This window comes from Diospyros lotus, chromosome 3 (assembly GCF_014633365.1).
Source record: "Diospyros lotus cultivar Yz01 chromosome 3, ASM1463336v1, whole genome shotgun sequence".
In the NCBI taxonomy this organism is placed as follows: Eukaryota; Viridiplantae; Streptophyta; class Magnoliopsida; order Ericales; family Ebenaceae; genus Diospyros; species Diospyros lotus.
In genome coordinates this window covers 23,695,533-23,709,954 of record NC_068340.1, presented here as the reverse complement: position 1 = coordinate 23,709,954, position 14,422 = coordinate 23,695,533, and the positions used below count along the sequence as shown (strand labels likewise).

Below are 14,422 nucleotides of genomic sequence, written 5' to 3'. Positions count from 1 at the left end.
CTCATATAACTCTCGCTCAATAAGGTATATCCATCGATATTGGATAGGTCCGTCAATTTTGGCTTCAAGGGCTAAATGAATAGGAAAATGGACCATCACATCAAAAAATGAAGGGGGAAAGTTCATTTCCAATTTACAAAGAGTTGTGGCAATTTGAGATTTAATTTGCTCCAACTCCTCCACCCGTAAAGTCTTTGCACCCAAAATTTTGAAAAACAAAGACAATTCAAATAATGGTTCACATACTGATTTGGGAAGAAGACCACATAATGCAAGAGGAAGTAAGTGTTGTAGGAGAACATGACAATCATGACTCTTCAAGCCTGAAATCTTAGGTTCTTTAATACTAACACAATGTGAAATGTTAGATGAAAACCCATATGGCACTTTTAATTGCTTTAAAAACATACAAAATGTATGCTTTTCTTCTTGAGTTAATGTGTAAGTAGCAGCTGGCAACACAAACTTATCTCCTTTTTGTATTGGTTGCAACTCTGGTATAATATTCATTGCTTCCAAATCAAGACGAGACTTAACAGTATCTTTGGTCTTCCCTTTAATGTTCATAATTGTTCCAAGCACATTATCACATATGTTCTTCTCGATTTGCATCACATCCAAATTATGCCGCAACAAAAGACTACTCCAGTATGGAAGTTTGAAAAAAATGCTTTTCTTATTTCAATTATCCCTTCTATTATCATGTGAGACTTTGGTCTTTTTACTAGCATCTTTAGATAAAATGACCCCTTCAAGATCTTTCACCTGATCTAGAATATCCTGACCAGTAAGATGTTTTGGTGGTAATCTATACTCTGTCGTGCCATCAAATGATTTCTTGTCAATGCGCCATTTGTGATTTATTGGAAGATAACGACGATGGCGCATGAAACATTGCTTTCTGCTATTGTTTAACCTCATAGAAAAGGCATCCTTGTTACAACAAGGACAAGCTAATTTACCCTTGGTGCTCCAACCTGACAAGTTTCCATATGCAGGAAAATCATTAATGGTTCATAGTAAAGCTGCATGCATTTTGAAATTCTGGTGAATTGATGCATCAAATGTTTCAACTCCTACTTCCCACAGCTCTTGTAATTCTTCTATTAAAGGTTGGAGATAGACATCAATAGCATCCCCTGGTCCCTCAGGACCCGGTATGATCATTGACAGAATCAAATTAGAGTCTTTGATGCACATCCAAGGAGGTAAATTGTATGGAATAAGAAATACTGGCCAAATACTATATGAAGTTTTGGAATGTGCAAATGGTTGGAACCCATCACTTGCAAGACCAAGTCTCACATTATGAGGCTCTGAAGCAAAATTTTCATGCATTTCATCAAAAGATTTCCATTATAAAGAATCAGCTGGATGCCTCATTACTCCATCATCTACTCTTTTGTCATGGTGCCATCTCATAAATGACGCTATCTTACTGGACATGAATAGCCTTTGAAGCCTCGGCATTAAAAGGAAGTACTGCAATATTTTTACGGGTTTTCTTTTGCCATTCCTTCCAACTTTGATTTCTCCATTACAATTATCATTTCTCCATCTCGAAGCTCCACATATACTACAAAAGTCAGACTTCTCATCTCGCTTCCAATATAACATACAATTATTGACACATGCATCAATCTTCTTGTACGAGAGTCCAAGATCTTGAATAATCTTCTTTGCCTCATAATATGAATTTGGCAAAGTCGAACCATCAGGGAGTAATTCATCTTGTAATATTTGTAATAACATAGTAAATGACTCATTACTCCAGCGACCAAGGCTCTTAATATGTAATAGCTTGATTATAGTAGATAATTTTGAACTCTTAGAACCTTCATATAATGGTTGCTCCAAATCTGTCAATAGCCTATAAAATTTCTTTGCTTCATCATTAGGATCCTCTTTTTGCACATTATGGCTCGAGCCACCAAAATCTGCTCTATTTTTGTTGAAAGAATCTAAAGTAGGAAAGAAGTCCCTCATAATCCCATGAATCTCTTCATCTCCTATGGTTTCTAATACCTCATCTTCTTCACCCTCGCATTCAAATTCAGATTCAGATTCACCTTTCCTTTCTCCATGATGATACCAAAATGTATAATTTTGGACTATGCCATAAATTGTTATATGGGTTTCAACCACTTCATGACTTCTTTCATAAGTGTTATTACACTTGACACATGGACATCGAATTTCACGATCTCCCAACTTTTTTGAAGCATATCTTAAAAATTCCTTAATGCCAAACTGATATGTTTCACTTAGTCGATCATTAACAAGATTCATCCACTGCTTATCGGGTGCCATTGCAAATATAAAGAATGATAGTAAACTGAGAGTTCCAACATCAAACAAAAACATAATGAGTTTTAATATATCAATAAGAATCAAATATGTATATAAGTATGTCTAATTCAAATCTGCCAACAATCTAAAAAAATAGTATTTTCACTAATTTATATTCAATTCCAGAAAGCAGAAACCTTTTAGTATGGGAATGTACGTACATATGGGCACATGGTTATAGATGCATAAAGAAAGAAAGAAAGGGACAGGTGGAGATGATCATGATTCATGCTCGGTTCAAATTGAAATTCTTCTACTGTAATGCTGCTTTCATTCATTTATTCACATTTAATGCCCCAAAACTATTTAAAAACGTATATCACACTAATATTTTATATTATTATTAATAGCAATATATATATGCCATAGTATAGTATCATGCATGTAATATTCAGAATATAAACAAACAAACAGTAGATATTAATATTAACACTATAATGTTCATTATGATAATCTATCTAATAAAAGGTTAAAATTAAAAACACCAAAAGGAAATTAAAGAGCTAAAACATAATGTTACAATATTGGCATTAGACTAACATTTTGAGCCTTACACCTAACAACAAAATCCTTCGGATTGTCTGCCATCTCTAGCTTTTTTTTTACCAATATTTTATAACATATTATAGCAACCAACTTCTCTTTCACCCATCATCATCTTATATTATATATATATATATATATTATTAAACAAAACAAAAGGAAAACAAAACCAAAAACAAAAACAAGAAAGGCTCACAAAAATATATCATGGAAGGGAAGCAATGGTTGAACGTTAACATCATTGAAAGTATTAATTATTTTTCCCCTAACATAGTGTTTGTTGACTAATATATTGGATGAAAAAAATAAGATATAGAAAGTATTTTATATTTTTTATTATAGTTATTAAATTTATTTATTAAAAATAATCATATGACTTTTTAATTTGAATTGTTCAGATAAATTTATTTTATACCTTATAGATAAAAAGAAAATGACCTATATGCCTCCCAATATATTCTAAAAAATTTAACAAATAATCTGATAAAAATTTTGAAATATTTTTCGGCCTTACTTGACCATATATTGATCATGAAAACATTACAACTTTATTTTAATATAACTCTATATTGCTTATTTTAACGAACATTGCCTATAAATCAAAATACAACCACTAAAATCAGAAAAGAAAAAGTTGAATGAATTGTTGTTCACGTGCAATGAAAAACAACGAGTTCGTTTCAAAAAATACATAGTTAATTTTAAAATCACAACAATTCAATACAATATGTTGGTAAAAAAAAAAAAAACACATGAGCTATTTAAATTGATTTGAGAAATACTCCTATATATATATATCCAAAAACAAAAGATATAAGGACATAAACTGTAACCCTCTAATCATTCTTATTAATGACTATTATATCTTGTATAACATTATTATTATGTTTCATGCCAAATTTAGAAGAATAAAAATAATACAAAATTATAACAAAACAAGACGTGCTATTCTTTTTATCATGGCTTTGATTTGCAGGGACCAATTCAAGGAGGAGATCTAATTTCGTGGAAAGCCTTGCAGTTGCAGTACTCCCTTCCCCTCCCCTCCCCTCCATGGGAATTGGCTTGAAGTTGAAGCAATCCCCCATTAAAAGACAACAAGTTTGTTAAGTAAGCAAAGTGTTTTTCTTTCCTTTGGGGACCAAAGCACTTACCTTAATTACTTAAGAAGGAATTTTCTTCATGGTACGCCACAAACTCACTGAAACACACATACTACTGTCTACAGCATGCATGTCCTAAAAAAAAACTGGGTAAAGGAGGATAGGACCAACTACCCCACAACCAACTTTAATCATCCAGGCAGTGCCCCAAACCTAAGGGCTAATTTGTTTGTATTACTACTTCTATTCTTTCAAATATGTCTTGTTCACTCGTGAATAGAAAAGTATTGTTGGAAGGATTAGTGTATATTAAGATGTGGCTGGTGGTAAATCCATCATCAGTGTGAAAACAGTCGTCATGTTAGGAGTCAAGCTTTATCAGATCATAATACAATTTGAACAAGAGAGCATAGGAAGCAAGCTATTATATATATTCTAGACACATCTCACAGCCTCCATCTTCCCTTTACTTACATTCACATACAAATATCTTATTCCATCTATGTATTTACTAAAGCAATAAAATCCAATATTATATCTATATATATCTGGCATTCGGCAATCCTCAGTCACCCACTTTTCCATTCCAATTGCAATTCCTCTGCTTGGACTTACAACATATTATATATACATATAAAATATTCACACATTACTGTATATAAATGTTTTCACACCTTATTGTAAAATTGAAGATACGTCGAATAGCTGTGTAGAACAGGGAAAAACTATGTCCATGACTGACGAACTATATAGCCAGAAGCAAGCTAAAACTAAAAAATGAGTTTAGTTTCTCAGGATCTAAAATTAACAGAGTGCAGAACAGTATAGACTTTAGGTATCTTATTTTCCCAGCAACCAAACAGAGAGCAGAAATGATTTCTCATGACGAAGTTGCCAAAGATAGAAATAAAACAAAACGAAGATCCAGGAAGCAATATTTCTGGATCCAAAAAATACGCCACATTATAGCAACGACAATAATGGATAACCCCGCCAAAAAAAAAAAAAAAAAATCTCGAAATCACCTTCAATCGAAACCTCCAAAACGGGAAAACTTTTCTCAAATTCTTCAAGAACAAAAACACACCAGAGATCCAATATTAAACACAAATCTAATGACAAATCTTAGTTATTATGCTATTATGATATAAATACTTCAAAAGTAAATCATGAAACATGATTAAAAATGCAATCAGATTGACGTTAACCACAGGAGAGTTCAATACATCCAAAACAATTTTAAATTTCTCAAATGCAATACTTCATATTATAATAGAACAACGTTGAAGCTTAGGTCAAGAAGAATTTATAAAAATATATAAATATGCATTGATGTAAATAAACAACTCGGAATGTACCTACCTGGAAGAGAAAAGAGTTCAACCCTTCGCCTTCGATGAGTTTCTCTTGATTTGAATGTTTGTCGAAATCTCTGTGTCTCCGTAAATACGAGAGAGTGGCTATTGAATCGCTGGCCTGGTAGTAGTTTGAAGCTCAAAGAAAGAGGAAAATTTGGATTGACAGGAGAGGCAACTTCAAATTTGGATTTGGTAGCTAGGGATTTGGTAGCAAGGGAAGAGAGGCGGGGATTAGGATACAGGAAGAGGAGGGGAAGGAAGATTTTTAATGTAATGAAGATTATGAAAAAAGAATATTAAGTGTAAAGAGAAAAATTAATAAAAAAATATTACCTAATTAGAATTATATATATATTTGGAGGGAAATATTTTTGTTGATTTTTTAAACTCAATAAAGACGGGATTTTTAATTACTAGTGAAAAATTCAGAAAATTATTGTTAAAAAATTAATTTTAAACCACATTTAGTGAGAGTATAACTAAGTCCTCGTTATAATTATGAAAATTATACTTTTAACGACGGGGTATTTGTCCTCTTGCTAATTTTTCCTCATTAAAAGCCTTTTTTTTTTTGTAGTGTCATCTCAAATGCGGAAGGTAGATCAAAATCTCAAATGGTATACAACCGAAATCATCTTATTCATAACTTTAAAGTTAAACCATCATTTTACGTGACGTCATCAAAATATACAACATAATTGAAAACAACATATTATAAACTATCTACTAATCATTGTCATTCCTCGGCAATCCCTTTTCCCTTCACACCGCTGTCTTTACCTGGAATGTTTGAATATTTCAGGGACATAGTCAAAATTAGATGATAAATCATCTAAGTGAGAATTCAAAACACGTTTTCATGAATGTTTTCATAAATGTATGCAAGACATGATACAACTCGACACAACCCGACAAGCCCTAGTCCAAGAGAATCCCTCACAATGTTTAACCCTACTACGGGAAAAGAGCAATCTCTCTAAAGGTAACATCACCACACAGACACATTGACACAACACGGTCATAGCTTAAGAGGGGCAAAATCAACGCATCTCTCCAACACCTCGGGAACAATCGTTACCATTCCCGGTCCAAGAACCCGGCTCACCACAATCACGTCAAGGATTACGTTCCCACTCAAAAGTATTCTAGACACATTATCCATTCCCAACTCACGTCTCATCTGGGCACCCGTTGTCCTAGTGTAACTTCCTAACCTTACAACCTGACACGGAACCCTAGGCAGCTATCCTGACAAGCACACTAGAACAAGATACTTCTATATGTTATTCCGGCGTCACCCTTGGGGAATTATAACTACACTATCCAGACAACATCCAGGTTGACATCCCATATGAACAACACAAAACGCATGACAATGCCATGTATCACAACTCAATGCATCATATAAACAACATTTTATAGAATACAATGCACATGTATAAAACGTTTTGGGACGAACCTCCCACATGAAACCAACCGTCTCAGATTACCGTTCGCATGCAACAAAACCATTTTGCATGAAATCACAACACATTTAGGTAGAACAAATACCAAGTTTTTAGGATAAAACTACTCACAATAAAACAAGTTTTGGGGCAAACACTCACAAGCCAAAACCAAATTTTTAGAATAGAACCACTCACAACAAAATCAAGTTTAAAGTAGGAACACTCATAAGTCAAAACCAAGTTTTTCGATAGAACACTCACCTTGAACAAAACCCAGAACACCTCAAATCTTGTGCCCAACCTTGATTTTTGTGCAACTCCTCAAATCTTTTGACCAAACCACTTCCCTACACGCCCTTATGCGCTGCCCAAGTGCTCTACGCATGTGATGCCTCGGGTATTCTTTAAATGCCCTCCATCCACTAAACCCAAAGCACTTTCGTCTAGCACGAATTTATCACAACTTTGAATGAGAAAACTTTTGGCCATGAACACCTTATTTATAGGCTTTGGGAACTTAGCCACTAAGTAAGTTACATTATAATACAATATTCCTTAATCATTTCAAATCTTCCAAAATCTTTTCTAATCATTCCAAATCTTCTAAAATCTTCTGCAATCATTCTAAATCTTCTAAGATTTTCTATAATCATTCCAAATCTTCTAAGATTTTTTGCAATAATTATAAATCTTTTAAGAGGTTCAGTAATCATTTCAAATCTTATCCAAATCAAATCTTATCTTAACTCTAAAGTCATCATGAGGCTTCATCTTATCTCTAATGTCATCATGAGCCTTTATCTTATCTCCAAGTCATCATGAGCCTTCATCTTATCTCTAACTTCATCATGAGTTTTTATCTTATCTCTAACGTCATCATGAGCCTTCATCCTTATCTCTAAAGTCATTATGAGGCTTTTCTTGAATCTCCCAAATGCCCCTAGGAAAAAGGTTTCAAGAATTACACTTTGGCCCAAACCTTTTGGGTAATTTCACTTAGACCCCTTTCAACTTGGTCCCTGAGCCATTTTTTAATTCCACTTATGCCCCAGGTGAAATGATTTATTACGCTAATACCCCAAGGTTTTAGGTAAATTACACTTTTACCCAAACTTTAATATTTACGATTTTAAACCTAGCTCAAAAATTGAACTTTTGTTTCCAGACTTCCACAATCCCTTGAAATATCCTATTTCCTCAAGTATCTGAATCTAAAAATCTCGAGTATTACATCCCTTATGATCATTTGATTTTCTAGGCTAAAATTAGTTGTATCGAGAAATTATCTTTGTTTCGATTGCTTTCAGTGTTATAAATCCTGTCTCAAGACACTCGTCAATGACATACCTTTTTCCTTAAATATTTACGTTCTGGGGTACTCCCTTCCATCGGTTCGGTAATTACTTAACTAAATTCGCAAACTAATTTCTAGTTCCATGAACTTACTTAACACTACGAAATATGGGGACACATGGGATATTTTGCAAGAGTTCCAAGGCTCAGAAAAAGTCAGAACACTACGGCTACATAATTTAAGAAGGGATTTTGAAAAATTAAAAATGAAAGATACTAAAAACATTAAAGAATACTCGATGGTGAATAAAATTAAAATTCTTAGAGAATCAGTTCCAAAAGATAGATAGGTGCTGAAGATTTTGAATATTTTGCAGGATAAGATTGAAATTGTTATTCCAACTATAGAGGAGTCTAGAGACTTATCCAAACTTACTGCTAAAGAATTGTTGGGATGGTTGCAAACATGTGAGCATCGATTGGATAAGAAAGCAGAAAAAGAAACTGAAGGTGCTTTCCAGGAAAGACCAAAGAAGAAAGGTTTATCATTAGGTTACAAGGGAGGTAAGAAGCATTATGGAGATATAAGAAATGAAGGTGATGGCACCAAGAAAAACTCAACCAGAAATGATGCAGACAAAAGGGGGAAGTTTCCACCATCTAAAGTATGCAACATAAACAATCACCAGGAGAAGGATTGTTGGCAAAAAGGGAAGTCTCAATGCAGATTTTGTAGAAGGTTTGGCCATATTGAGAAATTTTCTAGGGCAAAACAAAGGCAGCAGACGCAATCAAATCAACAAATGAATTTTATTGATAATGATCCACACAAAGATCATGTATTCATAGTCCATCAAATACTTTTAGTAGATAACAAAATTTGTGGTATATTAATAGCGGTTAGACTAATCACATGACATACAACTCCAACTTGTTTTGTAGGGCCAGCTCAAAGGTATGGGCGACCCTAAGAAAAAACTAATTTAGAGTGGTAGGCCCTGGCCGGCAGCAGGAGGGAAGAGATGAGATGGTAGTCTGGTAGCCGATGGTTAACAGTGGGCAGCGACGGGGCCGAGAGGCAGGCGAGGTGACCCTTTCTCTCTCTTTTTCTCCAGTTGTCGTCTGTGTTTGCACGAACGATGAATCGACCAGTGACTGCTGCTGTCTCCTCTAGTCTCCGTTGCAGCCTCCTCTTGGGTGGTCAGTTATCGGCAGCCACCTGATTCCTGAGGTTAGGCCCAAAATTTTTTTGGGGCCCCCTAGCCGATCCTGTCTCTATCGTTGCCTCCTCTTGGGCGGTCGGTTGCTGGCAGGCCACCTGTACCTGAAGCTGATCAGAAATGTTTTTGGGGCTTCCTTTTTTGGGGGGCCCTAGGCATCGACCTCTGAGGCTTATGCCTTAAACTGGCCCTGTTGTTTTGTGATCATGACAAGTTAGTTAAAGCCTCAATAAGGATGAGAAATGGAGTTGTGGTTCAGTCGAAAGGCAAAGGCATAATTTTAGTGGAAACAAAGAAAGGTATGAAGTACATTCAAGATGTCTTGTTTGTTCCTAATTTAGACCAAAACTTATTAAGTGTGGGATAGATGAGCAAAGGACATTCTGTGCATTTTGGGAAGAATTCCTACATGATTTATGACCCATGTGGTATAGAGATTGCTAATATTGCTATGCAAAATAATAGTTTTCCTTTGCAATGGCCTATTATTTTAGTTAATTCTTTCAAAAGTAGAGTAGATGAAATTGATTTATAGCATAGAAGATATAGGCACTACAATCTACCCTCAATGCAGTTCATGCAAAAGGATAGTTTGGTAAGAGATATACTTGTTATTAATGTTTGTGATAATGTGTGTGAGCCTTGCAAGATGGGGAAACAACATAGGCAATCTTTTCCTTCTGTAAGTACTTGGCGGGCTAAGAAAAAACTTGAACTTATTCATATTGATATGTGTGGACCCATGAGAAATTGATCACTTAGTAATAACATGTATTTTACTCAGTTCATTTATGATTTTGGGAGGATAATTTGGGTTTATTTCATGAGAAGAAAATTTAATGTCTTTACTATGTTTAAGAAATTTAAAGCTCTTGAAATTCAAAGTGGCAATAAGATAAAAGTTCTTAAGTATGACAGAGGTAAAGAATACAACTCATCTAAATTTGACAAATTATGTGAAAAAGGCACAAAACACTAACAAATAGCTAGGCACTCCCCACAACAAAAGGAGTTTCAAAAAGAAAGAACAGCACGGTCATGGAAATAGCCAGGTGCGTGTTGATCGAGAAGGATTTGCCAAAGAAATTTTGGGTTGAAGTTGTTTATACAACTATTTATTTGTTGAACAAGTTCCCTAAAAGAGTAGTAAGAGAAAAAACTCCAATTGAAGCCTGGAGTAATCAAAATCCAATTATCAAGCACTTGAGATTTTCTACTCTCTCAGTTATGTGCATATTCCTGTTGAAAAAAGACACAAGTTGGAAGACAAAGTTGAAAAGGGATTTTTTTTTTTTTGGGCTATAACTGTCAAACTAAGGGCTATAAGGTGTTATACACTACAAAAAAAAAAAAAAAAAAAAAAATTAAAGACGAATGCTGCATCACTCACCCTGCATTTGTCACTTTTTGTATTCTTTTTGGATTAACTCAACTTATTTAGCAGCTATTTATGTTCACAGAAAGGGTGAGGCGTTTAGACTCGCCAGTGCACGAGTGTGATTGTAGTAGAAAATTTACATATTTTTCTCGGCAAGACCGAGTCGATTCACAGGGAGATTACTCATGGAAGAAGATAACCACACCAGTTTTCTTGATTAATAAGATAATAAGATGAGATCAAACTAAATGCAATATAACTGTAATCTGGATATGGAGAGGTCTTGGGTCAAGACAAATCTAGTGCCAAACCCAACTGATTCACCATATAGCTTTCTTTGATGTAACTAAAAGTTCAAATAGCTTGGATCTTAATCATTAAATATACTACTGAGATGATGATAACGCTTTGTTCAAGCAACCTCCATACATGGCATGGAGACTCTATTTTAAGTAGCTATCATAAATCAGTGTATAAATAACGTTTTATCAAAATAGTCACTCGGGGCTTGGGTATGAGAATGTTTCTAGGTCAAGTAATTCCCATACATGGCATGGGAACTCTAAGCTAGGCATACGGACCAATCCAAGCCTGAGATTTTCATTAAGAACATTTCTCAAACTATTTTTGCTTTTGTTACTTGAACATTTGAGGTTTTGCTATCTTGATTCATCAGTGGCTTTGGGCATCGTCCTTGCCTTAACGTAAGGATTGAATTAGCCACACATCATAGGAAGTGCACGACTAAAACTATTCTCAACAGATGATTACGAGATTTACAGAGAAAATAAACGGGAACAAACAATAAGAAATAGATAAACTACTGTTGTATTGATTACTGAAACGAACTACAACTTGAAAAGAAAATAAATGGACTTGTAATATATCTAGAGCAAAAGCTCAAAACTAGGAACGAAGAACAATAATTGAAGTGATACCAGTTAAGTATAGGCAAGAACCAAAACTAAAAACAGAAAGAATGAAAAGACTTGAAACTTTCGAATGATCCTCTTCTTTTTGTGCTTTTTTATGAGTATCCTCTGCTCTCCACACCTCTGATTCCAAAGAATGTAGGTTCTTTTTAAGCTTGTCGAGCATGGAAGAGGGGACCACTTGGTGAAAAGTTGTTCAAAAAGTTTGTTGAATTTACCTTCGAGCCACCGTGTTCATTTGTGCATGTCAGAGTATTATCAGATCTTCATTCGAATGTGTGAGCGGGGATATTCGAATGTATGCTTGATTTTCATTGGCCGCTTGGATCGTTCGAATGAATGCTAAGCTCATTTGAATGAATTTCATGCTTTACTGTTCACTGCACGGTGATTTCTTCTGTCATTCGAATGCAACAGTACTTTCATTCGAATGGATTTCTAATTTTCCTCTTAACTTCCTCTTAACATTCGAATGACTGGAGAAACATTCGAATGCTATTATTTTCATCTGAATGCTATTTGGCAAATACGAATCACATTGAGTTTCTTGAGATGCTTCTTCTTATTCGAATTACTCAGCCTTCATTCGAATGGTTCTTCTTTCTTCTTCAATTACATTCGAATGACTTGGTCTTCATTCGGATATATCTTCAATGTTTCCATACGATATGCTCATCCGAATATTTTCTCATTTTCTGCTTATTTGAATGACTTAGGGGACATTCGAATATATATAATTTTTCCCGGAGTCCTTGATTTGCTGCTTCTTATTCGAATTGGGCCAACCCCATCCAAATACATTCCCGATAGTCTGCATATTCGAATGTTTGAATGATTCATTCGAATGATTGATTGGCTTCCATCCGAATTGCTCCATGTTTGAATTTCTTCTGAAGACTCATTCGAATTACTCAGCTTTCATTCCAATGTGTTTGACTTTGTCAGAACATATTCATTTCTTGGCTTCTTTTTCCTCTTTTGATCATGCCTTTGAAGAATTGATTCAACCCTTCATCTCTTTCCCTTCCTTTGGGCTGCAACAAGCAATCTTTGATGTTTTTTAGCTAATTAAATGGATTAAGAGGTAATAAAAATATAACAAATTTTTGGCATTTTTGAGCATCAATCAACGGACTTTAAAGATAATTTTTTTTCCCGTCTCTAATAGAGATAGATTTTGAGCTGAATAAGCAAAAAAGATTTTAGAGACGAAAAATATCGGTCTCTAAGTCAGAGACAGAATAAAAAATGTAAATTTTTCATCTTTAAAATTTTTTCCCTTAAACATAGATTCATAGATGAAAAAATTTTTGTATCTAATTTTAGAGAGGGAAATTTTTCATCTTAGAAATTAGAGATGGAAAATATTCTGTCTCTAATTTTTATAGAGACTGAAAAATTTTCGTCTCTAATTTTCCCATTATATTAAGGGTTTTTTATTTTATAATAAAATAAGCATTATTTTTTACATCATAAAAGTAATTATAATAATAAAAATTATTAGATATATTGGCAAAAGTAGTCGAAAATCCAATATTCTTCCTCATTGTAGGGTTATAAGAATATATACAAATTGATCTCCCATAATTGGGAGTTTCCTAATTAAGACTTACTAAATTAAGAAATATTCATAACCTAGAATACAATTGGAAAATACATTCAAGATAGGATCTGCTAGGAGAAAGATTTAGAATGGAAATATAAAAACCTAAATCATGTACATCAATTATTGAATATGGATAGGAATCTTGGTATTTTCTAACACTCCCCTCAAGATTGTGAATGACTATCTTGCATTCTAATCTTGTTTATTAATCTTGGACACACAGGGCTAGGTAGTTATGTTGTAAGGATATCTGCAAGATGATCACCAGTAGATACAAATGCGGTGAAAATCAGTCTACTATCTAGCTTCACCTTTATGAAATGTCTATCCACTTCAACATGCTTTGTCCGATCATGTTGAACTGGATTAAGAGCAATGCTAATAATAGATTTATTGTCATAGTAGAGTCTCATAAGTGTTGGCCACATAACTTTTAGGTCTTCTAGTAGTATTTTAATCCAAAGTAATTCACAAATTCCCAGGTCCATAGACCTAAACTCTACTTCAGCACTTAACGGGGCTACAACACTTTGTTTCTTACTTCTCCAAGTCACAATATTACCTCCTATAGGAATGTGCAATACCCTAATGTAGACCTTCTATAAATAACTAACCCAACATAGTCAGCATCTGCATAGGCTTTAAGAGATAGCTAGCTCATCCCCCTTCTTGAATAACATACCCTTACCAAGTGTCCCTTTTAAATAATGTAAGATCTTGTACACTGCTCTTAAGTGAGTCTCCTTAGGATTATCCATGAACTGACTGGTCACACTCACTGCATAAGCAATGTCTAGCCATGTATGTGATAGGTAAATGAGTCTCCTTACTAGCCTTTGATAGGACTATTGCACCACATTCTAGAATATTTCTTAATCGATGATTAGGTTCAATAAAAGTATCAACAACCTTGCTTCCCAACATACCAATCTTGTTAGTTCTATATAATGACAAATATATCCTAAGAGGGGGGTGAATTGGGATATAGGAATTTTTTTAATAACTTAAAAACTTTTGTTTTTAGGACACTATGTTTCGAAACCTGAGGAAGTAGGAAACTAACCTTTCTGTTAAGTATGTTTCGAAATATAGATGAGTACGTTTCAAAATCAAGCTTACTGTCAGGTATGTTTCAAAACCTACTTATAGTTTGTTTCAAAACCTTACTCTCTGATTTCAAATATTGAAACTC

General features: G+C 34.2%; 1 protein-coding gene across 1 annotated transcript; it reads right to left on the bottom strand.

The window, feature by feature from the left end:
• Window positions 1-1,014: 1,014 nt before the first annotated feature.
• Window positions 1,015-2,310, bottom strand: LOC127796886 (uncharacterized). Its single transcript, XM_052329290.1, has 2 exons — window positions 1,440-2,310; window positions 1,015-1,316 (listed from the first exon to the last, which is right to left on the bottom strand). The coding sequence occupies exons 1-2, from the start codon at window positions 2,308-2,310 to the stop codon at window positions 1,015-1,017; spliced, it is 1,173 nt and encodes a 390-aa protein (XP_052185250.1).
• Window positions 2,311-14,422: the final 12,112 nt, after the last annotated feature.

Coding starts and splice junctions, on each gene's coding strand:
- LOC127796886 (XM_052329290.1), bottom strand. CDS start 2,310: ATGGCACCCGATAAGCAGTGGATGAATCTTGTTAATGATCGACTAAGT. Junction 1,317..1,439: donor TCAAAGGCTATTCATGTCCA/GTAAGATAGCGT, acceptor ATTTTGCTTCAG/AGCCTCATAATGTGAGACTT.